Source organism: Microtus pennsylvanicus, chromosome 1, assembly GCF_037038515.1.
Source record: "Microtus pennsylvanicus isolate mMicPen1 chromosome 1, mMicPen1.hap1, whole genome shotgun sequence".
Lineage (NCBI taxonomy): Eukaryota > Metazoa > Chordata > Mammalia > Rodentia > Cricetidae > Microtus > Microtus pennsylvanicus.
Window position 1 is genome coordinate 141675635 of NC_134579.1, and position 27253 is coordinate 141702887.

Consider the following 27253-nt stretch of genomic DNA (forward strand, 5'->3'; position numbering starts at 1 on the left):
CAGTGCCTTTACTGCGGAGCCATCTTGCCAGCCCTCAGCATTCTTGTTGGCTACGTGTAGATTTCTGTGTTGGGAGGTGGAGGGGTGGGCTCGGGGATATCCTGGGGTTCTATATCACCTGTCTTTTGAGATGCTCTGACTGTTTACACAGTACTCAGTCAACACTCTCACTGGTAAAGCCCAGAGAGGTTAAGCAAACAGCCCAAGAGCAAACAGCTAGGAAGGGGTAAAACTGCCTACCAGAGGGACACAGGGCAGCCCAGAGGTTGGAGAGCTTTGGTGAAAATGATGTCCTGGTCTCTCTGTATCATCAGGCTGTGTCCCTAGTCCTTAGTCCCTCACAACTGGTCATGTCCACCCTCCCTGTGTTAGGGCCTGAGGGTTAGTGGGTGGAACTGGGATTGGTCAAGAGCTGGAAGTTTTGAGAAGGTTGGGGGCCCAGGCTGTCCTGACCCCACAGAGACCGTCCTGCCTCAGTTTCCAGAGCAATACCGCCATAGGCAGGAGCCACTACACTGTATTTTTTTGTTAGCAGTTTTGAGGTCTTGCTACCGTGTAGCCCAGGCTAGCTTAGAACTCCCTGACAGTCATCCTATCTCAGTCTCCTAGTTGCTGGGATTACAGACATGAACGACCTTCTCATCTGAGCCTCACATGACCCTGGCCGGGGAGCCCACCTTGGAGTATGGCTGTGTGATCCTGAGAAGTCACCCAGCCTCTCTGTGCCTCATCTTTACAGTGGGGAGAGTGGACGAAAGCAATTTGCACAGAGAATTTGGCACAGGCCCTTGTTTGGGTGTGCAGCTGGGACCGAGGCCGACCTAACAATGCCTCCCCGGAGGTTTGCTTCTAATCTTTATCTCCTGTAATCCCCCGATGCTGCTTTGTGCGGGTAAGGAAACAGGTCATGTGGAGAGAAGGCGGCCAGATTAGGATGTGGACACAAATCTACCCAACCCGATTTGTAGGGGAGTCACTTCTCTCCTTCCGCCAGATGGGTCCCAGGGTCAGGCTGGGCGGCAAACCCTTTAGTCGCTGAGCCATTTCACCCACCCCATTCAAAGACCTTTGGAGGAGCTGCTTACAACAGCCTCCGAAAAGTAGGTTTCCTCTCCGGGTCTGGTTCTGTAAACCAGGAACAGGAGACCAGAGATGGGGTGTATGCCAGCAGATGACACTTCTGGGGTCTGCATCTATTTCATGATGACCGTGGGACAGATCCATTGTTAGTGTCTGGGTGGAGCTTAGCTGCCTCTTCAGTCCTGGGCTCTGGAAAAAACTAGAAACGTAACAAGATGAGTTTGGATTTATGTCAATTACACTCAGGTTTCAGGACGTTGCCCTGCGTCCCATACTCACAGTTTCAAAGTGACAGACACCTGTCCCCCGGAGTGTGCAGGAGTGAAAACGCTGGAGGTCACGAGGCTGCGAGTCCTAAGAGGGGGTTCGCAGAGGGCTTCCTGAGGGAGGACCCCTTGGCCTGGGCTCCGGCGGATGGCGCACCGTGGGCTGCTCCGTGGACCTGCATTGCCATCTGGCGGCATCGTTGCGCACTGCAGGGGCCTTTCGTGACGGTTCTAACCCGATGGGCTCAGTCACCCTGCAAATACGGTCCGTCACCTAAGTCGTGTCAATGCAGTCTTTCCCTGGAGAAAAGCAAGAGAGAGAGAAGGCGCCTGTTGTAGAGTATTATAGACTCAAGAACCAACATTAAGGGATTCTTAGCTGCTGGACCCTGAGAAGCGTGACATGGGGGCATGGGCTTGCATTCCCAACTCTTCAGGAGGCTGAGGCAGGAGGATTGTGAATTTGAGCTCAGCCTGAGATTTATAGATAGACCCTGTGACCACAAATAAAACAAAGATAGCTTAGGGTATAGTGGCTGTAAGCCCAGCACCAAAGGGAACCACGGCAGGAGGATGGCCATGACTGTGAGACCAAACTGGGGTACATAGTGAGACCCTATCTCAAAAAGGGGCGAGATTGAAAATAAAATTAAAAATTGCAGGGTGGCGCTGGCGCGCGCCTTTAATACCAACACTCGGGAAGCAGAGGCGGGCGGATCTCTGTGAGTTCGAGGCCAGCCTGGTCTACAAAGTGAGTTCCAGGACAGCCAGGGCTACACAGAGAAACCCTGCCTCAAAAAACAAACAAAACAAAACAAAACAGACAACAAGAACCTCTGTGTGTCTGTATGTATGCACAAATGCCCGTGTGTGGGTGCACATGCGCCGTGAATGCATGTGGAGCTCAGAGAACAACTTCCGGGAGTCGGTTCTCTCCTCGCCCCATGTGGGTCTTGGAGATGAACACCAGGCTGTCAAGCATGGAGCCAGGACCTTTACCAAGTTCTGAGGTTGTAATTATGAAAACAATATTTTTGGAGATTCTATCTTTATTGGGTGTTTTGCCCGCATGTCTGTGTGTCTGTGTGTGGAGGCCCTGGAAGAGGTTGGAACTGGAGTCAAACTGGAACGGTTTGAGCCGTCATGAGGATGCTGGGAATCGAGCACGGATCCTCTGCCAGAGCAACAAGTGCTCTTGCCTGCTGAGCCATCTCTCCAACTCTTCAAATATATAAATAAATTACATTTGTATGTATTTATTTCGTATGCGTGCATGTACGATTGTACACAGGTGGAAGTCAAAAGACAACTTCTGGGTCGCCTTCCACCCTGAGGGTCCCAGGGATCGAACTCAGGTCCTCAGGCTTGGTGGCAAGCACCTATACGACCTGAGCCCGCTCGCCGTCCCCAAATAAAGTTTTGAAAAGTACTGTTTCTCAGTGTGCGGCGGAGGCGGGCGTGACCGGCGCACCTGTGTGGGCGTGGCCTCTACCTGGCCCGCCCTCCCGAAGAGTCGCCGGGACGGGCTGCGGCGGCGCTGCGGGAGCAGCGGCGTTTCCGTGCAGCGAGGGGGTTCGGATTTGCAGCCGCCAGGTGGGTGCGAGAGGTCGGCAGCAGCCGCTGCGGGGTCCCTGAGGGGGCCGCGGGGATGGAGAGGGGGCTGCAAGCCTGGCGTCGGGGATGAGCTTCGGGGTCCCTGAGGGCCCCGCCCCGCCCCGACCAGCCGGCTAGGAAAACAGCTGGGGGCGGGGCGGGGCCTTGTGACGCGGAGTCGGGTTTGGGGTCCCCGCAGCCGCAGGGAGGAGCTGGCCGGGCTCTCGGAGGGTCGCCGGGTTGTCAGAGGGTCTCTGGCTGCAGCCTGCGAGTGCAAGCCATGCATGGTAAGGGACCCTCTGCGGCGTGTGCAAAAGAGTGTGTCAGGCAGACGTGGCGCACTGGAGAAACTGAGGCAGAAGGAGAGGAGTTGGAGGCTAGTCTGGGCTACGTAGTGAGGCCCTTTCTGAAGAGTGAGAGACAGAAGGACAGATTGTGGGTACCAGTGTCAGAGAGAGAGAGGAAAAAGAAAAGGAAAGAGAGTCAGCGAGATGGCCCAGCGGTTAAAGGTGCTTGACTTCTTGAGTCTGATCCCCAGGATCACAAGGTGGGAGGAAAGAACTGACTCCCTCAAGTTGCAAGTTGCCCTCTGACGTTCCATGCACGTCTGTACACACAAAAAGCATACAAAGGAAAAAAGTGTGAAAGACCAGGCATCAGGATGCTCACAAGGCAGCCGAATCCCAGAAGCTGCCTTTTGACTGTAATCATAACACTCGAAAGCAGAGACTGGTGGATCTCTGGGCTCAAGGCCAACCTGGGCTACACAGTCAATCCCAGGCCAGCGGGGCTGCATAGAGAGACCCTGACTATACATATACACATAAATATTTTTGTTGTTGTTGTTTTTTGAGACAGGGTTTCTCTGCATAACCCTGCTGTCCTGGAACTCTTTAACCCAAGTGCTGGAGTTAAAGCTGCATGCCACCACTGCCCAAATTATATATAATTTTTTAATAAGGAAGAGAGTCAGATTGTGGGTACAGGTGTAAAAGGGAGATGAGCTACTAAGCCATCCGATGATGGGTTCAGACGGAGTGAATGTGGGTGGCCCTGATTGTGTGTCTGTCCCATGTGTGTTAGGTGTGGACTGTTCACGCTCCTTAGCGTGTGTGACTGTGATGCTGGGTCCGTGGTCAGCTCTGTGCTTGTGGCTGACGTATGCATGTGGCAGGGAGTGAATCTCTTATGGTGTTGGATCTAGGTGTTGCATGGGGGAGGGGGATGGAGTGTGTGGAATTGTGTCAGTAATATGTGACTGTCACAGACTGACTGTTGTCACTCTGGTTGTGTGTCCCTGATACAGAGGTGTGGGGGCATGCGTGTGACTGTGCCTGCAAGCTGGGGGTTTGCATAGGTGGTGTGTGCATGTGTGTGCATGCTGCTGCCTGCTTTATGGACCAGCGGGAGTGCAGCCAGAAGCTCACTTGTGGCTGTGGAGTGTGTGTGTGCGTGCACGCGTGTGTGCAGTGTGGCCAAGATGCTCCTCTGTAGGGTAACGGCCATGGAAGGCTGGCGTGGTTATCACTGGGCTGGCTCTGCACTTGTGTTAAGACTGTGTGTGGTGCTCCTGGCAGTCCTGGGGACAGCCCGAGTGGCAGATGGCTGTGGCTAAGCTGCGGCTGTCCCTGTGGTTGTTGTGTGGGTATCTGACTGTGGTGTGGGGGAGGCTGCCTCTGGGACTTCAGACTCAGCTGGGTTTGAGATTGTGCCATGGGGATGGGAAGGGTGACACTGGCCATGCTGGGGACCACAGAGACTGACCACTTCTGTGGCTTTTGAGGATGCACCTACATGGGTTCCACACACCTGTGATATTTTTGTTTGTTTTGGTTTTTGGAGACAGGGTTTCTTTGTGTAGCGTTGGCTGTCCTGGAAGTAGCTCTGTAGACCAGGCTGGCCTCAAACTCTTAGAATTAGGATTTTGACATTAAACGCTTTGAAAATGACACCCACCGAGTAGAAACTGTACTTTATGTTTAAAGTTTGGTCTCTTTCTGGGCGAATTCTGCAGCATGAGCTGCTTGCAAGGCTGAGACATGGAAAAGGCTGTTTTCGGCAGCGCCGGGATCACCAGAGGAAACTGGCGTCAGGGTGGGGACTCACTGTATGGCAGCGGATTACCTCTTTTTTTAAATTTTTATTTATTTATTTATTTTTAAAGATTTACTTATTTATTATGTATACAACATTCTACCTCCATGTATGTCCACACGCCAGAGGGTGCCAGATCTCATTACAGATGGTTGTAAGCCACCATGTGGTTGCTGGGAATTGAACTCAGAACCTCGGGAAGAGCAGCCGGTGCTCTTAACCACTGAGCCATCTCTCCAGCCCGGATTACCTCTTTTTAAATTATATGCATTGGGCCGGGCAGTGGTGGCGCACTCGGGAGGCAGAGGCAGGAGGATCTCTGTGAGTTTGAGGCCAGCTGATCTACAGAGCGATTTCCAGGACAGCCAGAACTTGAGGCGTTGTGGTGAAGGCAGGATTGCTTCCAGCATGAGGCCAGCCGGAGTACATAGTAATTTTGAGGACATCTTGAGCCACCTGAGACCCTGTATAAAAACAGAGCCCTAGATTGGTGCTGTCTGCCTGTAACCAGCACTCGGGAGGTGGAGGCAGGAAGGTTTAGCCAAAGATGGCTTTGAACCCTTGACCTTCTGCCTCTGGAGAGCCCAGACCTCAGGTCTGCAACACATGCCTGTCCCTCAACTTTTTTTTTTTCCCCTTTTGGTACAAGGGATGGAAGCCAGGGCCTTGGCTATGCTTGGCTGGCTGTGTCCCCAGCATCCACCTTTTCTTTTAAAATTTATTTTTATTTTATGTACATGAGTATTTTTCTGCATGCATGCATGCGTACCATATGTTCAAATGTATGCAATGCCCATGGAGGCCAGGAGAGGGTGAGATCCCCTGTCCAGGCCCGGAGCCACTGTATGCCTTATGGGTGCAGGACCTCTGCAATAGCAACAGAGGCTCGCAACTACCCAGCCATCTCTCTAGTTTTTTTTTTTCTTTTTGTAAGATTTTATTTATTTCATGTATATGAATGTTCTGGCTGTATGTTTGCATTTATGACAGAAGCGGGCATAAGAGCCCACTAGAGGTGGTTGTGAGCCACCATGTGGGTGCTAGGAATGGAACTCAGGACGTCTGGAATAGTAGCCGGTGCTCTTAACCACTGAGCCATGTCTCCAGTTCCTAGATTTTCTTTTTTTAAAACAGAGTTCATGGATTCTCAGCCTCTAGTGCCAGACTTACGGGTGTATGCTGCCATGCCTGACTCTGAGCTGTGTTCCGAAAAGGAGAAAGTTTGGTGTGTTTTCTATGATGGGAATGTATATTGTATTTCTCTCCCGTTGTTTCTTTTCTATGTTGTCTTTCTAATGAGGTAATACATGTTGGCGTGTTTGTTTAGAGAGGGCGTGGGGGTGTGCGAAAAGGGAGCGTGCATTGAGCTGTGTCTGAGATGGGAGTCTGTCTGCCATTGTGTCTTTAGACAGAAGGTCCTGGGATGGGACTTGGTTGATTAGAATGCTTGCCTAGCTTGCCCTCCCTGGGTGTGCATAGCATGTCTGGGACTGGTTCATCCCCAGGACCCCGTACGTGGAGTGCAGTGGTTCATGTTGTTTAAGGTCATCTTCAGTTATATAGCAAGGTCAAGACCAGTCTGGGCACATAAGACCCAACCTTAAAAAATTAAAAAAAAAAGGCTAGGTGTGGTGGCACATCCCTCTAATCCTGGCCTCTGGAGACAGGGAAGGGTGCGGGTTTCTGTGAGTTCTAGCCTAGTCTGGGATACATAGTGAGACCCTGTCTAAAAAAAAAAGTAAATAAAAAAATAAATAAGGATGAGAAAGAGTTTTGTGTTTGCTGAGGTGTGTTTGAGTAGTGTATGTCTGTGAGATTCACCGTCTCTGCCCTTGACTTGGTTTCCAGAATACACACACACAAAACCCCTTAACCAGCCGAGGTGGCCACTGCCATCAGTGAGGCATGGCACAGGTGTGTCTCATCCACCCCTGGGCTGTGGAGCTTGGCTGCTGGGGTTGGGACCCTGGTCCTGGTCCCTCAAGGTCTTGCCAAGCTCAGGAGCCAACTTTGAGGTCCCTCTTAGACACCCCACCCCATCCTCCCTCCAGGCTCCCTGCTTTCAGGACTCCATCCCTCATCCCTCCCCTCTTCCCCCCCTCAGTGGCCTGACTGGTTCCTGACAAAAACACCCTAAGAATGAGCTCACCAGGAGCCTGCCGCCTCCACATGCCCCGCCCCCCAGCCTGGCAGAGGTGGCGCCTCCGGTCCCAGGGCGCTTAGCAGGCTGGGAGCTCTGAGCTAGGGTGTCTGGGGACCTGGGTGGGGGGCCGGGCCAGGTGAGCAGAGGGAGGCGGGGTGGAGGGGCACAGGGAACCAGCTGTTAGTATTCTCAGCTAATTAGGCCCAGTTTAGAGTTGTCCTCGGGGTAGAGCCCTGGGTTTGCAAAGGTAGAGGAGAATGTTCCCCAACGAAGACTGCCTGGGATGGAAAGGGCTCGGGCAGGGAGCTAGCCAGGATGGGTGGGCAGGGGGATGGCGGGAACGAAGAGAAGCTGTGAGTCTGTGTGGCTGAGACCGTGACTCCCTCAACCTCACCGCCCCCAGGAGCAGCCATGTCTGTGCAGGTGGCAGCCCCCGGAAGCGCAGGGCTGGGCCCAGAGCGCCTGAACCCCGAGGAACTGGTGCGGCAGACACGACAGGTAGTACAGGGGCTGGAGGCCCTGCGGGCAGAGCACTACAGTCTAGCTGGGCACTTGGCAGAGGCTCTGGCTGGACCGGGGCCTGTGGCTGGAGGGGAACTGCTGGAGGAGAAGCAACAGGTCGTGAACCACTCGCTGGAGGCCATCGAACTGGGGCTGGGCGAGGCTCAGGTATGTGGGACCACGAGGGGCTTGAGAGGGAGAGGACCAGGGATGAGGGGTGTGTGTGTGTGTCATGGTGGGGAGGCTCAGGAGGCCCAGGGATGAGAAGTGTGAAGTGTGTGTGTGTGTGTGTGTGTGTGTCTGTCTGTCTGTCTGTCTGTCTGTCTGTCTGTCTCTCTCTCTCTCTCTCTCTCTCTCTCTCTCTCTGTGTGTGTGTGTGTGTGTGTGTGTGCGTATGTGTGTATAGGGTCAGGCCTGGTGGGGGAGGCCCAGAGATGAGGGATCATAATGTAAAGTAAGTATAGGTAGTAGGAGGTCTGGAGGAGCCAGGCTGCAGGTCAGATTGCTTCCCTGACAAGCATTAGGAATGAGATTTTAGTGTGTGCCCTATGTGGTTCTCCTGTAGAACTTGGTCCTGGAGGGAGTTTGGGGTTTCCATTATGAATGGAACCCTGAGATTCACTCATGGTAGGCAGGGGCTCTATCACTGAGCCACGCCCCCAGTCCCTCACTGGAGGGTTCTAGGCAGGGGCTCTACCATGGAGCCACACCCCAGCCCCTCACTGGGGGATTCTAGACAGGGGCTCTACCACTGAGCCACACCCCAGCCCCTCACTAGGGGGACTCTAGGCAGGGGCTCTACCACTGAACACTGCCCCTGTTATTTACAGATGACTTTTAGACAGGTGCTGGGTTAAATAGACGGAACAGGAATTAACCCTATGCATAATTTGATTGAAATCAGGGGGTGCTGGAAAACTCCTGTTTTCAGAGCCACACTGGACTGTCTTCAGAATCTGGGGGACCTGTGTAGAATGTAGAGCCGGGCCTGGGGCTGGGGCTGTACAGGGGTGCACCCAGCACCCACTCCTCATGGTCCCAATGCTTCGCAGGTGCTGCTGGCCCTGTCTGCACATGTGGGTGTGCTAGAGGCTGAGAAGCAGAGGCTGCGGGCGCAGGCACGGAGGCTAGCCCAAGAGAACACCTGGCTTCGAGAAGAGCTGGAGGAGACACAGAGGCGACTGCGGGCCAGTGAAGAGGCTGTGGCCCAGCTGGAGGAGGAGAAGAGCCACCTCCAGTTCCTGGGTCAGCTGCGGCAGTATGACCCACCCGAGGAGAGCCAGGTACCAGGGGTGGGTGAGGGGGGTACACAGCCCTTCCCAGAACCCCTGGAGACCCTCAGGCCTTTCTTAGTACCCCATAACCTTTCACGTATATGTGGGATCCCCAAATCCGCACACCCTTTTGAGCTTCCAAAGTCCCCTCAATGCTCCCTCAATGCTCCTGTAAGATCCTGTGTCTTCCCCAGCTCAACTGTAATCTCTAAGACTCCTGGCCCACACCTCTGTCAAACTCAGAGCTAGTGTGGCTGAGGCTGGAGGGAGGAGGTTATGAGTTTGAGGTCAGCCTGGGCTACATAGTGAGACTCTCCTGAAGCCTGGCATGGTGGCAGGCCTTTAATCCCAGCACTCTGGAGGCAGAGGCAGGTGCATCTCTTTGAGTTCAAGGTCAGCCTGGTCTACAGTGAGCCCCTGCCCTAGACAACAGAGCTACACAGGCAGGCCTGAAGTAGCTTCAGGGCACTGACACTTGCTGTTCTGGGAACTACTCTTTCCTCTTCCCCACAGAGGCCCGAGTCCCCCCCTCGCAGAGACAGCCTGGCTTCTCTGTTCCCCAGTGAAGAGGAGGAAAGGAAAGGTGGGTGTGTGGGAGCCCTGGGCACAATATCAGAGGGTAGTCACCCAGGACTACAGGCTAAGCCTGGGGCAGGAGCCTTGACCTAAGGGATGCCAAGGCCTCTGAGCAGGGTATGGGGAGGGGAGGGCAGGGTCTGGAAGATGAAGCAGATGGCTCTGGTTAGCATGGAGGCTGGAAGCTGGGAAGTTAGGTAGGTTCAGTTCTGGCACCTAACATCCCACCAGCCGGTTAGAGTCCTGTAATCCCCATGTCTTGCACAAGGCCCTAGTGCAAGAGGTGGCAGTGGGGTGCAGGCTGAGGCTGCAGTGGGGGATTCCACACCACCTCCCCTAGGTCCCGAGGCAGCTGGAGCTGCAGCTGCGCAACAAGGTGGTTATGAGATCCCAGCTCGCCTGCGGACCCTGCACAACCTGGTGATCCAGTATGCTGGCCAGGGCCGCTATGAGGTGGCAGTACCACTGTGTCGTCAGGCCTTGGAGGACCTGGAGCGGAGCTCGGGCCACTGCCACCCTGATGTGGCCACTATGCTTAACATCCTGGCACTGGTATACAGGTGAGGGTTGTGGCTGGTTGGAGGGGCCCCATCTGCGGTGGTGGGGTACAATGGCGATCCTCTGACAGGGCATCTAAATGGGAACAGAATGGGGAAGGCACAGGGTAACAAAAGGAACAGAGATCTGGACCGGTGGCGAGACTCAGAGTCTGGGCACCAGGGCAAGCCAGGGACGTGAGACCGATGCGTGGCAGAAGTGGCAGTGTGGGGACCCGTGCTCAAGGCCTGGGACACGTGGGAAGATGAGGAGACCCCTGAAAGATGCCAGGCAGTCCTGGCTCAGTCCAGCTGGTGACCCCAACTTAACCCAGCCTTCAATTCCTGTTCTGCAGGGACCAGAACAAGTACAAGGAAGCCACGGACCTTCTTCACGATGCCCTACAAATCCGGGAGCAGACGCTAGGGCCTGAACACCCTGCAGTGAGCAGCAATTCAGGAAGGGAAGGCTTGGGGATGGGGGGCTGCACAGGCCCTCTGACTCGGCTAACTCTCCCCCTGCAGGTGGCCGCCACCCTCAACAACCTGGCTGTCCTCTATGGGAAACGAGGACGTTACCGGGAGGCAGAGCCCCTGTGCCAGCGTGCCCTGGAGATCCGTGAGAAGGTGCTGCACCCGGCCCTTTGCCCTGTCACTGGTTCCACAAGCCATAACCCTTGGTGTACCGTGCATTTGGTGGCAATTTCTTCCATTTGAGCCCAGAGTACCCAATCCCAATCTGTCACCCTGATGAGTTTAAGTGCCATCCTAACTTTGACCTCCTGACCTACCTAATATTCTAAGCTGATTTGTTAGACCCAGCACCCCATGACCTCTGACACGGCTAATTCCCACCTGCCATGTTAACCTGTGGCATCTCATGGGCCACCCTACGTGACAGATAAGATTTGTGTGCATCCCAGGTCCTCGGTGCCGACCACCCTGACGTGGCCAAGCAACTCAACAACCTGGCCTTGCTCTGCCAGAACCAGGGCAAGTTCCAGGATGTGGAGCGGCACTACGCGCGGGCCCTGAGCATCTATGAGGCCCTGGGGGGGCCGCAAGACCCCAATGTGGCCAAGACCAAGAACAACCTGGTGAGGCATTGGTGGGTTCTGTCCAGGGGGCACTGTGGGTAGGGAGACCTCATACTGCTGCAGGTCCTTCAGTACAGAAAAACAGGAGAAACCCAGTTCACAGGAGCCTGTGTCAGGCTTTATTGTCATAGCAGATGCCCCTAACACTTCACTCACTGAGGTAGGAGGACCAAGGCACAGGGTGGAGCAGGGAGGGTTCTGGTGTGGTGTCTGCTCTGTAGTCAGCTGAGGCAGGATGCTGGGGAAGGCGGGCAGGTCTGAGAAGTTCCCAGGCCTAAGCAAGATGTCCACGCCCTGCCCCTGCCCTCCCCGCAGGCCTCAGCCTACCTGAAACAGAACAAGTACCAGCAGGCAGAGGAGCTGTACAAGGAGATCCTCAGCCAGGAGGCCCTGCCTGCCCCACTTGGTGAGCCCACCCCACTGCTCCTGCCTGCCCTCCTGCGTGGCGCTTGTTACCCCACTACCATGTCCCTCTGTTCCACAGGCGCCCCCCAAGCAGGCACAGCAGGTGACGCACAGCAGCAGGTACGCAGGCTCCACTCTGGGTCCTTGTGGGCCGGGTCTGGGTGGGCCCACCATGTCCCCACATGTCACTGTGTCCTCCCCAGGTCCTGCGCAGAAGCAGCTCCTTCTCCAAGCTCCGAGAGTCCATCCGGCGGGGTAGTGAGAAGCTGGTTTCCCGCCTCCGAGGGGAGGGCTTGGCGGGGGCTGCAGGGTGAGTGCTGGGTGAGGTCAGCAGCCTGTCAGCCTTCCGGGGTGCCTGTCTGTGACTCTGTGAGAGCCAAGGCCCTGCAGTCCTGACTCACTCTTGTCCTCTCGTCCTCTGAAGGATGAAGAGAGCCATGTCACTCAACATGCTGAACGTGGATGGTCCAAGGGCTGCCAGGACGCAGGTGAGGGGCCAGTGATGGAGCAGGGTGCTGCGGGCAGGCTCAACAAGACAGAAAAGGTGGGGCTCCCTCCTGGGGACTCAGGATAGGGGGAGTGAGTGGGTAGGGATATGACGTGGCCCCAGTGTCAATGGAAAGGAGCTCTGACCACTCCTGTGCCTGCCCCCAGCTCTCAACCCGGCACTTGAGTGAGGCCTCTCGGACCCTCAGCGCCAGCACCCAGGACTTGAGCCCGCGCTAAGTGGACTGGCTGCAGTGGCCACAGCTGCTCGGGAATCAGGGAAGGGCGGGCCGGTGGTTATCTGGTGCCCTGCCTTGGTGGCACCTGTGGATCGGGACCCTGCTATCCTCCCTGTAATTAAAGGCTGTACACGGGTCTGGATATTCGCCTGAGGGTCCTGGGACCTCCAGCACCTCCTGCGGAGCCACGGGTGTCACCCACCGTCCTGTGCTCAGAGCTGCTGTGCGATCTGCTCGATCCGCTGTAGTGTCTCCTCTGACTGCAGCTGCTCCAGACTGAGCAGTGACAGGCCCAGCTGATCTTCCTGGAGGGACAGAGGTAAAGGACAGGTGTCAAACTGTACAGATCAACATGACCCTGGTTGTCCGGTGACTGGAGTGCATGGCCACACTAGGAAGAGGACATTAGGGCTCCATCAGTGTCCCCAGGCTGTCCACTCTCCCTTCCTTCCTGGCTATGGTGACCCTGAGTTGCCTAGGAAAAACACAGGCACCTGGGAGGGAGGGAGAAGAGGCACGGGGCCAAGGGCTCACCCTGTGGAAGGGCTGTGCCATCTGCCGCAGGAAGTACTTGGCGACCTGCACACCCTCGTCCACCGTCAGGTTGAGGTTGGAGTCAGTCAGGTGCTCCTGGATCCATCGAGGCAGCTTGCCACGCTTGTCGGCCCGAGCAAACCGCTGTGAGGAGGGAGGGGACAGCAAACCCAGGTTGGAATCCAGGCTGCCCACCACCCTGTCCCTGTGATGAAGTGGGGTGCCCAGAAGCGCTCTGAGCTCCACCTTGTCAGCAAAGACCATGAGACCGTAGTCTGTCTTGCCCCTGATGGCACGCCCCACACACTGGGCTGCATGGCGCATGGCATCAAAGGTGAGAAAGTCATTCTCACGGATCTGGAACTGGTCCCGCAGGTACTCCAGTCGGGCCTAGGGGATGAAGGAGGAGTCTAAGGCAGGGAGCTAGCTTTTCCCATGTACGATGCCCCCCTCCTAACTCCACTGCTCCCCAGCTCACCTTGAGAATTCGGCTCTGGGTGTAGACATAGGGGACTCCAAACATGATGACAGCCCGCCCATAGTGATGCACTGGGGAGGACAGCAGGGTCACAGTGCATCCTGGCTGGTGCTGGGTGTGCTGAGGGCCGCCCCCGCAGTGTGGAAAGGGGACAGGACAGGACCCCTCTGCATGCTCAGTGCCCCAAGGGAGTAGCCATGGTGGGCTGGGCAGGTCCACTCACCAAAGTCAATCCCTTCTGACACTTTGCCCCGAGCCACTGAGAGCAGAATGGCCCCACGGCCGTTCTCGCATGCCTAGGGAAGTGGAGGCAGTCACCTCAGCCCCTTCCCATGTACCTGTTGGCAGCTGGCATCCCCTGCCTGTCCCAGGCACCCACCTCCTGGTACTTCTCCAGGGCCACACTGGTTTCCGCCCCGTCCTGGGTCTCAATGAAGAGCAGCTTGTTCCTCTGGATGTTCTCAAGGATGCCCTGGGGTGACAGGGAGGTCAGGCCACAGGGCCACGCATCCTGTTTCAGCCCATTGCTGTGGCTTCCTATGGAGATCCCTCTCTGGGACCCCAGCTGTCCAACCTCTTTGGCAGCCCAAAGTGGGAAGCCGATCACCAACCAAGAAGTGGACGGCCTGTCCGTGATCCAGGCAGGACCAACCAGGGTTATCCTGTATCCTGAAAGTTCAGATCTGCCACTGCAATGCTAAGGGACTGACTGAGGCAGAAGTCAGGCTGCCCAGGACAGGACAGGGGGTCCAGAGCATCAGTCAAGTTACCCATGCAGCTCAGTGAGAGAGCTCTTTCTGAAAAACACACCTCCACCCTACCTCACCGAGTTCAGAAGATGAATCTAAAGTGCCTCCGAGCACAGTTAAGAACCTGCAGCCTCAAGACCCCAGGCCATCAAATCTCTATTTGTTTTCTTCAGTATTAGGGATCGACTGCCACAGCGGCCCACACACTTGCTCTCCTGCTGAACTAAACTCAAGCCACACCCACAGTCTATAGTGCCTGTTCAAACCTAGGCCTGAGAGCGGGGCTCAGTGCAGTCACAAGACAGAAGGACAACAGGCCCTGTACCTCTGGGGGACCAGAATTCCCATGGCCTCATCCACACACTTAGGAGAGCTCCTGGACGGGAGTTCTGGTCCAACCGAACTCCCCAGAGACCCTGCCCCCCCCCACGGGCTCCAGGCCTGCTTAGTCTGCAGCATACGTGCCCCAGAGGTGGGGTGGGTGGCCCCTCTGGTGGAGGGAAGCACTGAAGACCCTGTAGGCTTCTGGTGGGAATGGGTGGGGTGCTGGTAGTACCAGTGTCCTATCCTGTGCCACGTGTCACCAGTGGAAACATGAGGACTGAAGCCCCACAGCAAGAGCAAAGCTGAGGGTTTGGGCAGCTGTGGCTAGGTGCACCTACCTGCTCATACCAGGAGGCCACAGTGCTTTCCATGTATTGGTAGCTGGTAAAGAAGGCCACAATGCCATCAGGGACCACAGCAGACATCTCCAGCAGCAGGTTGCCATAGTTGCGGATTACAGCTAGGGAGAGGGGGATGGAGTGAATCCTCTCCTGGTGCCCACTGAGGCTACTCAACTCTATCCCGGACTCCTTTTCCCAAGCCTATTAGAAGGCTGTCTGCCACCCCCGAGGTTCATCAAGCCATATGACAAGTCACAGCACAAGAAACCTGTAGAAGTGGCTGTGTTTCTTCAGGGCCTAATGTCCCAAGGGCCCTGTGCTATGTGTTGAGGCTCAGTAATGTGCCTGGTGGTGCAGGGACCCAGAGAAGCCCAACCCACAGTGGCCTGCTGAGGGTAGGAAGAAGGTCTGTGTTAGCCACAGAGGCTGGGGTCCCACCTGAGTCCTACCCCAACCAAGCCCACAGATGACTCACCAATATCTTCCCTGGTCTCAAATTTGGAGCTGATGGCCACCTGGTCATTACCACGGCCAATGATCTGGAGGGTCAGAGTGAAGATGATGTGACACACGTGACAGCCAAATGCCCCCTTTTTGGTGTCTCATGTAGCCCAGGCTGGCCTTTAGACTAGGAGCCTCACTGAGGCTACCCATCCTCCCAAGCCCATGAAGGCTGTGCCCTAACCTCTAAGTTCTGTGTAACCAAGGTGATCCTGAACTCTTGGTCCTTCTGCCCACTTCCCAAGATCACAGGCCAGCCTCACCACACCTGTATGTACTTCTGGGCGTGGACCCCAAGGCCTGCTGTGTGCTAGGCAAGCACTGTATGAAACAATGCCCAGGCTCAGGAAAGGCTTATGCAGACAGTGGATTAGATGACCCTAAGCCTATGGTTGCTTCTGCCTGGCCAAATGCCTGGAGCTCAGCCATGAGCTACTGGCCTACACCCACACAGCAACAAGCCCCAGGGACGGGACCTCTGTGTTTCTAAGCAAGGCTACACTCCAGCCTTAGGTAGTTCCAGAACACAGGTCACCACAGCATATACCCATTGGCAACCCTCCCCAGTCCACCATGACTGATGGTGGCCAGAGGGAATGTTCCTAAAAGCCCACAGCTTTAAAAACAGCCGCCTAACCCTGCTGCCGAGAGAAAAGGCATGCAGACAGGTTCGTCCTTCTGGCGTGGCCCTCCACAGAGTTGGTGCTCTGCATGCATGCAATCGGGCTACACACATTGCATAAGGGTTAAAGTGTCTGATTCTGTGCCAGGCAGCACCCCAGTCACAGTTGGCTGCGTGGGGAGCACGGACTCTGGGGCAAACATGCCTAGCACCTTGCCGGGCTCTAAACTCCAAGGCAGAGGTCAGGAGGTGAGAGGACACAGCTCTGCCCCAGGCTTCAGAGAGGCACATTACCCAAGTCACAGCCGATGACACACGGCAAACTCACCCTGACCAAGATGATGACCAAGCACCAGGCCTGCATTGCCCAGTGTATCCTTCGCATGGGTGCCTAAGCACTATGGCCCGGGTTGCTGGGAAGAAGCCTCCCAGGCGCCACTGAGCCCCAGCTGAGCAGCTGCCCCCCACCTGTCTCACCTACTCACCATCGGGCAGAGGCAGACTCGGGCCAGCGTCATGGTGAAGGTTGCCATTGTGACAGGGTGGAAGTCCAGGATCTTGGGGTAGATGTCCAGTGGGGACAGTGTCTACAACAGACAGTAAGGAGTCCTCAGCAGGATGGGGCAGGGACCAGGACCCCACGGAGCAACAGCACAGAGTCCTTACCCCAGAGGTGATGATGACAGACTGGAAGCGTTCAAACACAGGCTTGATGGCCAAGGAGGCGTCCATACAACTGTGGGACAACACAGCAGTCACACAGGGCAGAAGGCAGGGCCAAGGCATGTCCCATCCACACAGGCTAGCATCTCACCTGAAGTGCAGGATGGGGTTGGCGATGGTGGGGGTCCTGTCGTCAAAGGGCTCGATGATAATGGTAAAGCCTGGTAGGGAAGGAGGCTCATGAGCCTTGCTGTGGTCACCCCGGACGCTCACCATCCAAGTGCAGAACCAAGCACCAGAGTGCATGACAGCCGCAGCCTGCCCACTCCTCTGTACGGCCAGACCATGACTGGGCTGTGCCAATGCTCAGGTGTGGAAGCAGGGCGAGCCAGGGCTTCCCTGCAGTTCCTGCAGGGAAGTCAGGACCACCCTTTCCTAGGTAGCTGTGCACCCCTGCCTCGCCCATCCCTGCTCCCCACAAAGCAGCCAGGAAGACACTGTGGAACCTCAAGTCCCTCCTCCCATAAACAGAAATGTGTCTGTGGACTCTGCGGTGCACCCTTGCTCCCAGCTGCCATGTCAGCTCCATCCCCAGGGCCCACTTGGTCGTTTGAGTCCTTGCTCCAGAGGCACCCTGGGGGGTCAGTGCTACTGCTCCTCACAGCACTGCCACACTTCCTAGATTCTCTTTCTGGACCCATCTTTGCTCCTAGCCCCCAGGCTGTGGGGGGGAGGGTGGATGGGGGGGTGGATGGTGGAACCGTGGTTCTGGTAGGCCCTACTGTTTCCACAGGGCCAGGCCCTTTGTTGACTGAACAAATGATCACATTCATAGATTGTTTCACTTGGCAATAAATGATCAGGTCCTGTGTCGTCTTGTGCTGAGGACACAGCAGGGACCAACACAGCCTCGGTCTCACCCACAAGGGCTCCCCTTCCACTAGCTGGGGAGACAGCTAGCCAGAGACTCAGCTGTGACAGAGGAAGGGGCAAGCCCAGCAAGGGGTGGGGTGGTGGTGATTTTCTGAGAGCTAAAGGACTCGGGGAGATGATGGGGGCACAGGGAAGGAGGCTTCAAGAGAGAATGTGGAATATCGGTAGGTGGGGGCAGGGAGAACAGCGAAGGCCAAGAGAAGGGGCTCAGTGAGGGCTGAAAGAAGGAAGCAGACAGCTGCCAATAGCCCTGAGGTGGTGCTGATGGCGGGGTATCCTTCGGAGGCTGGCCCCGCTTCAGGATGCCAGCTGACCTGGTTTCCTGGCTATGGCAGTAATCCCCAGGGATAAGCTTAAAAACTCAGTGTAAAGCTGGGGGCAGGGCGGCACATGGACACCAAGCAAAAGCCCCCAGAATGCTGGGTGGGTGGTGGTGCCGCACACCTTTAATCCCAAAAAACAAAACAACAACAACAAAAAACTTAGGGAAAAAAAAAAACCAGGAATGTCCCCCTCTGCCTCTGTGTATGAGCTTACATCCCTTTCCCTCAAGGTCTTCATGCCCAGCCATGCTTCTACGCCCTGGCCTCTTCTTCCCATAGTTCCCCCTCTCTACTAGAGGAACCTTGTAAACAACAACCTCACCAAGTACATCCCTTGCCCAGAGCCTGCCGTGGCTCCCAGTGCCCTCATCACACACGAGGGCACCTCACCCAGCTGAAGGGGAGCTGACCCCACAGCACCCTCTGGCCAGTGTCACACCACTGCCCACTGGCTTTCTCCACTCTGCAGTCAGAAGGAGCCTCTGGACATATGGATCTGAACACAGGGCTCGCTTGCTCGGGACATTGCATGGCACCCCAGGGCTCTCAAAATAGCTCAAATTCCCAGAACCTCTAATACCCCACCTGACTTGGCTGGGTCCCCACGTTGTCCTGTCAGAGCCCAGCAGAGGCAAGAAGGGAGCTTACCCTTGGCATAAGTGCTGACAAGAGTGGCGAAGTTAGCAAGGAGTGTGAGCGGGGAGAAATCGGCCAGGTCAGCAATCTCCAAGGTGTGCAGCAGGGACCGCAGGCGCTCAGCACAGAACCTGAAAAGCGATGGAGTCGGGAGAGGGAAGCCACATGTTTCCCTGAGCACCTGAGCATTGTTTGTGGCCAGCCTGTCCCCACACTGTGCAAGAACCAAGAGCTTCCACTCCCGGACAGGACGGCATACAACACTACCACATGCGCAGGTTCACCGCCTGTATGCAAATTATTGTCAAGCAAGACCCATGGCCAACAGTCACTCTGCTTCTGCCCTGCCACACTCCTCAGCCAGCATCACGGACCCCCACGCTCAAAGACAAACAGCAGCACACACTTTCCCAGGCTCACAGAGACTGTTACTCCTCCACCCGCCCCCCTCCACACAGGGACACAGGGACACACAGCTGCAGAAGCACCATGTAGTCCTACAGTGTTCCCCACCAAGAATAACTGACCTCGGCTCCACAGACCCCCTCCACACCCAGCTCTGACCTGACCCCCTGTCACCAGCACATGGTCTGGACATGTGGTCCACCTGCGGGCCGCACCTGAGGGGCTTGCGCTGGATGCACACGCGCTGGGCCAGGCCGCTCAGGAAGGCGGGTGGACTCTCCTGCACCACATGCTGTACGCGCAGCCGCCATTTGACGTACTCCAGCAGCCGCCGCAGGAAGCCCAGGAAGTGCTCGGCAGTGCGGATGGAGCCTGGCACTGCCTCTGCAGGGACACTGAGTCAGCTGGTACAGGGGGCATGAGGGGCGGGGGTGGGTGGGTCATGGCTCACCCTGCAGCACCTCGTCGGGCAGCACAGGGTTGGCTAAGTGGGCATCTGTCTCCCGTGCTACACTGGCCTCCCGCAGCCCCTCCACCAGGCGCCGGTACTCGTCCCGCAGCCGCTGCTCATCTGTCTCCTTGATCCTGATGGGGACATGGACAGGAGCTGGAATGGGGCAGGTGTCTAGGGTCACTAAGGCAGACACAGCATATGGAGCAGGAGCGGAGTGGGCACCTGAGCACGGTTTTCTGCAGGGTGTCTAGGTTGCTCTGGCAGCGGTCCAGAGTTCTGCGGGTGAGATTGACACTCATGGAATCAATGCAGACATTGTCTAGGGAGGAAAGCAGAGAGAGCTGGGCTCAGCCAGGCTTGGGGGCGGGGCAGAGGGGCTGCCACTGTCTGCACACCCTGGCACTCTCCTCACCAATGTTGTGGGCTTCATCGAAGACCACTACGGCCTTGCGAGCCAGCTCTTTGGACACCAGGTCCGCAATCTTGGGGTCCAGGAGGTAGTGGTAGCTGTAAACCACCACGTTGGCATGCAGGATCTGGGCACATGGAGGGAAAGGTTGCCCTGGGCCCTGCTGGCCCCCCCCCCTTCATACCACTCCTTCTCAGGTTCACAGAAGCACCCGAGACAGCAGATGGATAGACTGACAGACAGGAACACACAGACAAGGCATAAACAGGGGCAGTAGATGGAGACAGATGGCCCAGGCACCAGGACAACAGATGCAAGCAGACAGATGGGCTGACAGACAGGCGGGCACAGTGCCCATGTCTATGTCCACATCTGAGAACCCGAGGGAGATTATTCCAAGTTTGAGGCCAGCCTGGGCTACAAATGAGATCCTGCCTCAGAACAGAACAAAACAACTCTTCACCGAGTATCGAGCCAGGAAGTAGGGGCACCAGCCCTGCCGCTGCCCTAGAGCCTTCAGGTCATCCAGGTTGTAGATGCCCGCAGAGAGGGGCACCTGACGTCCATGGGTGTCAAATTCCTGGAGCAAGACCAGAGGATGGCAGGGTCAGGGCCAGCTGCTGTTCAGGGAGCCTCTACCCTCCCTGGCCCGGGCTCTTCCCTGTACCTCATAGAAGCGGCAGTGAGGCAGGCTGGCGTCCTGCTGGTATTGCGCACGCACGTACGAGGCTGTGAGGCTGTGGCACTTGCCATCCACGTCCTTCCCAAAGCGCAGTGGTGTCACCTGAGGGTTCAGGAGACAAGTCAGGAGAAAGTCGTGCCAGTTATGCCAACCTGGTCCTCCAAACTCGGACACCTGGAGTGGCATGTCAGCTGGGCTTTCTGGGCAACTGGACCCGATCCACTATTAGTTAAAAGCACTTCCTGCAGAAATGTCAGAGTGGGACCACTGCCCCAAAGCCGGGCATGGCAATCCCAGTTATTATGACAGCTGAAGCAGGAGGACTGCACACTCAGGGAGCCTGGGTACAAACCAAGGGCCGACCTCACAATAAAACGTGAAAGGGAGCTGGGGGCATAGCTCAATGGTAGGCAGAGGGCTTGCAGAGCACACACAAAGCCCTAGGAGCAATCCATAGCACAGTACAACCGAACAACCAGAGGGCCAGCTGGATGGCTCTGTGGGCCTGACAACCTGATTTCAACCCTTGGGATCCCCAGTGAAGAGAACAGACTCGCACAGTTGTCCTCTGAGCTCCGTACATGTACACTGCACACATACCCCACTTCCCAGCATGCACACGCACGCACACACACACACACACACACACACACACACACAGTGACATGTATATATATATTGTGTGTGTGTGTGTGTGTGTGTGTGTATGCCTAAAAAATAAAATCCTAAGTTTCTCTAAAAAATCAAGCTAGACAGGGCTGGAGAGATGGCTCAGAGGTTAAGAGCACTGGATACTCTTCCAGAGGTCCTGAGTTCAATTCTCACCAACCACACACTGGCTCACAACCATCTGTAATTAACTTATGCTTCATGTTTACAAAAATCCCAATACTTCGAGTAAGCTCCCATAGACTCTGACCTGTCCCATAGGTCCATGAATAGTCTGGATGTGACACTCAAGCAGTTGCTGAGCTCAAACGAGCAAGGACCCAACAACTGAAAGGGGCGTTCCACTGGTGGCTACCTCACACTGGCAAAGGGTTTCTCTGGGGCTTGGACTGGGGAGCCCAGGGCTGAGGGCGAGGCCCGGGTCTCACCTCGGGATGAATGCACAGGTTCTTTCTCGAGCTCAGAGCCAGTCCTAAGAACGGCAGCTTCTCCCCCTCCTGCTGCTCATAGAAACTGAGCAGCTTGCGAAGCTCTTCTATGACCTGCTTGGACGATGGGAACATTGGGTGGGGACCTCAGGACAAGCATAAGCCCCTGCCCAGCAGGCCAGTGAGGGCAGCAACTGGGAGGGGACAGAGCATGGGGTTCGTACACACTGCCCACCTTCTCAATCTCTGGCACAGTCCGTGAGCAGTAGATAAGTTTGGTCACCTCCAGTGGAAAAGCCTGTGGGTGACAATCAGCTTAGCCCGGTGCAGCCCTTCCCAACTCCCCAGTCCAGACACTCAGGACGGTCACTTACCCTCTGGTAAGCCACTATCAGCGCCAGCAGGGACACTGTCTTCCCGGTGCCTGAGGGCATCTCCAGGACTCCATGACCCTGAAGGTTGGGCGCAAAAGAAACAGGACACAGGCCATGAGAACCCCAGGGACATAAACTCTGGGGACCTCCCTGACACGCTACTACCTGGGATCACAACATACACAACGGTGGAACTGCCAACAGAGTTCCAGGAAAAGCGGGCTTTAGCTCTGCTTCTCCTTTTGCTGGAGTTTACTTTTCTTTCTTAATTTTCACCCCAAGAATTGCTATGTAGTCTTGGCTAGTCTAGTACTTGCTATGCACCTCCGGCTGGTTTCAAACTCTTGGCAATCCTCCTGCCTCCACTCCTGAGTACTGGGATTACAGGCTGAGCCCTATTTCACTGTCCTTGCTGAGCAACAGAAGGTAAGAACCTTCACCTCTCTGGGTCACAGCACCCTTGCTTCTAGGCGGCTCCATAGCTCTTACTTGGAGCAAGACTGTGAGGACTGCTGGGTGGTAGTGGCACACGTCCTTATAATCCCAGCACTAGGGAGACAGAGGCATTGTGGGGCAGAGAGATGGCTTAGCAGGTAAAGACACCTGAGGTCAAGCCTGATCCCGAGTTCAGGACCTACACGGAAGGAAAGAACCAAGTGCCTCTCAGAAGTTGTCCTCTGACCTCCTCATGCACACCACAGCATGGATACACACACTCTCAGTACATAAGTATAATTTAAAAAAAAAAAAGAAAGTTTGTGGGGAGCTGGAGAGATGGCTCAGAGGTTAAGAGCACTCCTGACCTCCTCAGTACAGGAGGTCCTGAGTTCAATTCCCAGCAACCAACCACATGGTGGCTGACAACCATCTGTAATGAGATATGGTACCCTCTTCTGGCCTGCAGGCATACATGAAGGCTGAACACTGTGTACATAATAAATAAATTTAAAAAAAAAGTTTGTGGGCTGGAGAGATGGCTCAGAAGTTAAGAGCACTAACTGCTCTTCAGGAGGTCCTGAGTTCAACTCCCAGCAACCACATGGTGGCTCACACCCATCTGTAATGAAATCTGGTGCCTAGGATACTATACATTTAATAAATGAAACAAAAGAAAGAAAGAAAGAAAGAAAGAGAGAGAGAGAGAGAGAGAGAGAGAGAGAGAGAGAGAGAGAGAGAGAGAGAGAGATGCTTGTGTTCAGGGTTGTGGAGATAGCTCAGTACGTAAAGGTGTTTGTCACCAAGCCGGACAGCCCGCATCTGATCCCCAGAACCCACACAAAAGTGGGAAGAGACAACTGAGTCCCAAGGTTGTTCTCTGATCTCCACATACCAAGCCCCCTTCCCTCCACTACCATGATTGCAAACACACCAAACAGCCTCTGTGAAAGCCTGTCACCCAAGCTACCCAGGAACTTAAGGCAGAGGGCCTGCTAAGATCAGTATCAGCCAGGGCTACAGAGCTAACCTGGGCAATTTAATGATGTCCTGTCTCATACAAAAAGGAAAGAGAAGGCTAGGATGTAGCTCGAGCCAAGGGTACTTTGCCTGGCATGTTGCTTCAATTCCCAGCAAACACACACCAAAGAAACAAGGGGCAGCAGTTAAGAGCACTGGCTGCTCTTCCAGGCAGAGCACTGTATTCACAATAAATAAATCTCTTAAAAACAAACAAACAAACAAACAAACAAACCACCCTGAGTTGGAAACTGCTGCCTTTCATGTGTGAATCGGCACAATCCTCACAACAACCTAGGAAGGCAATCACCAGCGCCATCTTAAAAAAATAATTTACATGTGTGTATGTATGTATGCTATGTGTATGTAGTCTATACAAGCGGAAGAGGCTGCCGGATCCCCTGGAGCTGAAGTCACAGCTGGCTGTGTGAGTGGCGGTCACGGGCATGGGTAATAGAACTGGGTCCTCTAGAAGGGCAGCAAGTCTTCTTAAGCACTGAGCCGCCTCTCCAGTGCCTCCTCATCAGGCATGGTCTCATATACCCTAGGATGATCTCCAACACATTAGTTTGTTCTTCCTCTTCCTCAAAACAGGGCCCGAAGGTAGGAGGGCTGCTAAATTCAGTGTCAGCCTGGGCTGTAGAGTAAGTCTGGGCAAGTTAGTGAGGTCCTGTCACATAACAGAAAGGAAAGAGAGGACTCTGGTATAGCTGGAGGTGCAGGCCCAGCACACTGGTTCAATTCTTTCCATGGAACAGGTTCTCTCTATGTGACCCAGGCTGTAGGCACAGGGCTCCTACTGTCTCTGCTCCAGTGCTATAATTAAAGGCATGCCCCACCAAGCCTGGTCCCCTGCACACATAGAGAATGAATTTTGATCCCATTGCCTTCATGTTCTGAGTGCTGGGATTACAGGCTTAGTTTTATACTGTGCTGGAAATGAAACCAGGGCCTGGTACAGGGACCAACCAAACTGCATCGCTAGTGCCCCTCCCTAGAGAAGCACAGCCATCATTGGCAGGGGTCGAAACTGTAGCAAGAGCTTAAATGATGTAACCAAGTGTGCACAGCTAGAAGCCCATGGATCCTGGTTTCCAAACCAAGCTGACAAAAAAAGAAGTCCCTGTGTCCCTAAGGCCGGGACTACTCAGCCTTGATTCTACTATCAAATCTGTTATTACAATAATTAGCTGTGTGTGTGTGCATGATGTATGTTTGTGGGTAACCAGGTCAAGGTCATAGGACAACTAACTTTGTAGAGACGGTTTTCTCCCTCCACTTTTACCTGGTCCCTGGGATCCAATTCCACACTCACACAGCAAACACCCACTAAATCATCACACCGATCCCTACTATTTATATTTTTAAAGGTCTTATTATATCCGGATGGTAGTGGTGCACGCCTTTAATCCCAGCACTCTGGAGGCAGAGACAGGTGGATCTCTGTGAGTTCGAGGCCAACCTGGTCTACAAGAGCTAGTTCCAGAACAGACTCCAAAGCTACAGAGAAGCCCTATCTCGAAAACCCAAAAATAATTGAATAAATAAAAAGGTCTTATTATATAGCCCTGGCTAGCCTGGAACTCACCTAGACCGGCTGCAAATTCCCACTGATTCTCCTGCCTCCGCTTCCCCAGGGCAAGGGTTACAGGCATGCATCATCTTATGCCGGGTTAACTCAGTGTTGAGATTCGAGTATGCTAAGGCAAACATTCTACCAACTGAGCTACAACCCTCCCTCCCCAAATTACCTAGCTATTTTTGGAAACAGAGTCTCTCTATATGTAGCCCTGGCTAGCCTGGAACCCACTATGAAAGCCAGGCTGGCCTTCAAACTCGGGTCAGTCCTGATTCCTCAGCCTCCCTGCTGCTGGGACATACGTACACCGCCACATTCCATTTATGTGGTGCCGGGATAAAACCCTGAGCTTTATCTGTAATGCTACTAGACAGACAAAACCCTACCAGCTGAGCTACAGCCCCAGCCCTATTATTTATTTTTGTTCTTGGCACAGGGTCTCACTATGCAGCCCAGGCTGATCTCAAAACTCGCAGCGATGCTCCTGCCTGGGCTTCACAGCGTGCTGGGACTGAAGGCCTGGGCCAACGTGCCCGGCCCCCGACCAGGACGTTATTAGCTACAGAGCCACGGGAGTGCAAAGGAGAGCACTCGGGGCTCAGCCACCCACCTTGGCGTCCAGCGTGCGCTTCAGCTCCAGCATGTAGGAGAACTGCTCCGGGTAGATGTAGTCGTACGGGAAGTAGACCAGCAGCCCGTCCACGTTGAGCCTGGCGGCGGCGAAGCGTCGGTGCCCGGTGCTCTCGGGACACCCCGGCCTCCGTGCCGCCCGCCCGCCCCCGCGGCGTCTCCCCGCCACGGACCCCGAAGCCACCCGGGCCGGTCTCCGCAGCCTCTCCGCGCCGCGCCCCGGCCCCGGCGACGCCCACCGGCCGCCCCATCGCCCACCGCAGAGAAGACCGCTCTCCCCGAATCCCCGCTTCTCACTTCATGGCGGCTTGCCCCGGCGTCCACTCGCCCGCCTCATGAATATTCAACGAGGGGGCGTGAGTTAGAGATTCACCTTCCTCGCAATTCTATTGGCTGAGCCTGCTCGTCACTCCGCCAATCGGAAGATTGGCGCGTGCGCACGGAGGCGAGAGGGCGGGCCCCGGGGAGAGGCGGTGCCAAAGGCATCGCCGATGATCGCCGACTACCGGGAACAGAACGTGGAAGAGAGCCGAAAGAATCGATCCAGCTCCTTGACGTTAGCTCTTCCAGATTCTGTCCTGGTTGTCGAAGTAGTGAACAGAGTTTAGGGAAGAATAACAAAGAAACAGGAGGCTTTTCGGATCCTTCAGTTACAGTGGTTTAGTTGTACCAGACAAGCACGGATTTATAAAATTCGTGTCCAGACTTAACGCAAGAAATCTAAAAACAGCCTCTCCCATTTTTTTTTGAGCCCCTACTCTAGCCAGACCCTAACATTTATTAAGGGGCGGGGGGGAAATCACTCAGTGGTTAAGACCACTTTCTGATCTCGGAGAGGACTCCCAAGCACCCCACATCAGGCAACTTACAATAGCCAGTCAATGCTAGCTCCAGGGGATCCCACACCTCTGGCCCCTGAGCATACCTGCATTTAGGCGCACATACGCTTTCTGGAGGCAGAGACAGAAAAATCATCCTTGGCTACTTAGTGAGTTCAAGGCTAGGCTAAACTGTATGAGAATATTTTTTCAAAAAGAAAAATCCAAAAACCAACCAACCACCAACAATAAATACATACATAATAAGAAAGCACTTTACCAACTGCGTTATCTCCCCCAGTGCCTTCTTTTAATCACTGTTTATTATTTATTTATTTTGGTTTTTCAAGACAGGGTTTCTCTGTAGCCCTGGCTGTCCTGATACTCGCTCTGTAGACCCAGCTGACCTCGAACTCAGAGATCCATTAGCTTCTGCCTCCCAAGTCTGGGATTAAAGGTGTGCACCACCGCCACCCGGCACGTTTTCTATCTTTATTGTGTGGGTATGTGTGTGAGGGAAAGCATGTGAAGGCGCACGTGTGGAGGGAAGAGGAAGCCTGCAGAAGTCAGTTCAGTACTCTCCTTCTTCCATGTGGGGGACTTGAACTCAGGTCAAAAGGCAAGAGCCATCTCCCGAGCCCCCACCTCCTCCTCATCCCACTCCCCACCCTCTTTTGACACAGCCTCAGTATGTAAGCAAGGCTGGCCTGGAGCTCACTGGGTAGCCAAGGCTAGCCTCTGTCAATAGAAGTTGGTCATGGTGGGGCAGATATATCACCCTCAGCTCCTCTGGGGGTTGAAGCACGAGGATTACAGGTTTAAAGGTAGCCTAGATTGCACAATAGATAAAATCCTGTCTCAAAGTCTTTAAAAAAACTGGGCATGAGCAGGGAGGCGGTCCACACCTTTAATCCCAGCGCTCAGGAGGCAAAGGCAGGAGGATCTCTGTGAGTTCG

The 27253-nt window shown here is 54.9% G+C and overlaps 2 protein-coding genes across 6 annotated transcripts; one reads left to right on the forward strand and one right to left on the reverse strand.

The window, feature by feature from the left end:
- Positions 1-2909: 2909 nt before the first annotated feature.
- Positions 2910-12431, forward strand: Klc3 (kinesin light chain 3). Of its 2 annotated transcripts, none has more exons than XM_075989868.1 (13): positions 2910-2939; positions 7580-7845; positions 8730-8960; positions 9465-9534; positions 9868-10087; positions 10420-10507; positions 10589-10690; positions 10987-11160; positions 11476-11566; positions 11645-11685; positions 11769-11875; positions 11990-12053; positions 12220-12291. In XM_075989868.1, the coding sequence occupies exons 2-13, from the start codon at positions 7588-7590 to the stop codon at positions 12289-12291; spliced, it is 1518 nt and encodes a 505-aa protein (XP_075845983.1). In that variant the 5' UTR covers positions 2910-2939; positions 7580-7587. The 2 variants fall into 2 exon arrangements, with proteins under 2 accessions (XP_075845983.1, XP_075845991.1); XM_075989876.1 differs by lacking the exon at positions 2910-2939 and adding an exon at positions 7237-7312 and having other exon boundaries at positions 12220-12431.
- Positions 11259-25813, reverse strand: Ercc2 (ERCC excision repair 2, TFIIH core complex helicase subunit). Of its 4 annotated transcripts, none has more exons than XM_075989855.1 (24): positions 25777-25810; positions 25460-25559; positions 21816-21893; positions 21677-21739; positions 21442-21555; positions 20330-20446; positions 20126-20242; positions 19666-19789; positions 19476-19572; positions 19251-19384; positions 19015-19183; positions 18407-18525; positions 16654-16723; positions 16506-16575; positions 16325-16426; positions 15192-15255; positions 14714-14835; positions 13682-13774; positions 13526-13598; positions 13303-13373; positions 13071-13214; positions 12825-12968; positions 12493-12595; positions 11862-11983 (listed from the first exon to the last, which is right to left on the reverse strand). In XM_075989855.1, the coding sequence occupies exons 1-23, from the start codon at positions 25779-25781 to the stop codon at positions 12503-12505; spliced, it is 2283 nt and encodes a 760-aa protein (XP_075845970.1). In that variant the 5' UTR covers positions 25782-25810; the 3' UTR covers positions 11862-11983; positions 12493-12502. The 4 variants fall into 4 exon arrangements, with proteins under 4 accessions (XP_075845955.1, XP_075845975.1, XP_075845970.1 ...); XM_075989847.1 differs by having other exon boundaries at positions 11885-11983; positions 12465-12595; XM_075989840.1 differs by having other exon boundaries at positions 11259-12595; positions 25777-25813.
- Positions 25814-27253: the final 1440 nt, after the last annotated feature.

Bases quoted from the DNA above. Each gene is read 5' to 3' on its own strand.
- Klc3 (XM_075989868.1), top strand. From the start codon at position 7,588: ATGTCTGTGCAGGTGGCAGCCCCCGGAAGCGCAGGGCTGGGCCCAGAG. The intron at 10,691-10,986 runs GTGCTGCACCCG...TGTGCATCCCAG, and splicing joins CCCTGGAGATCCGTGAGAAG to GTCCTCGGTGCCGACCACCC. The intron at 11,876-11,989 runs GTGAGTGCTGGG...CGTCCTCTGAAG, and splicing joins GGCTTGGCGGGGGCTGCAGG to GATGAAGAGAGCCATGTCAC.
- Ercc2 (XM_075989840.1), bottom strand. The intron at 21,894-25,459 runs GTGGGTGGCTGA...CCCAACCTTCAG, and splicing joins AGCGCACGCTGGACGCCAAG to GGTCATGGAGTCCTGGAGAT. The intron at 18,526-19,014 runs GTGCGGCCCGCA...ATCGCTTTTCAG, and splicing joins ATCCAGCGCAAGCCCCTCAG to GTTCTGTGCTGAGCGCCTGC.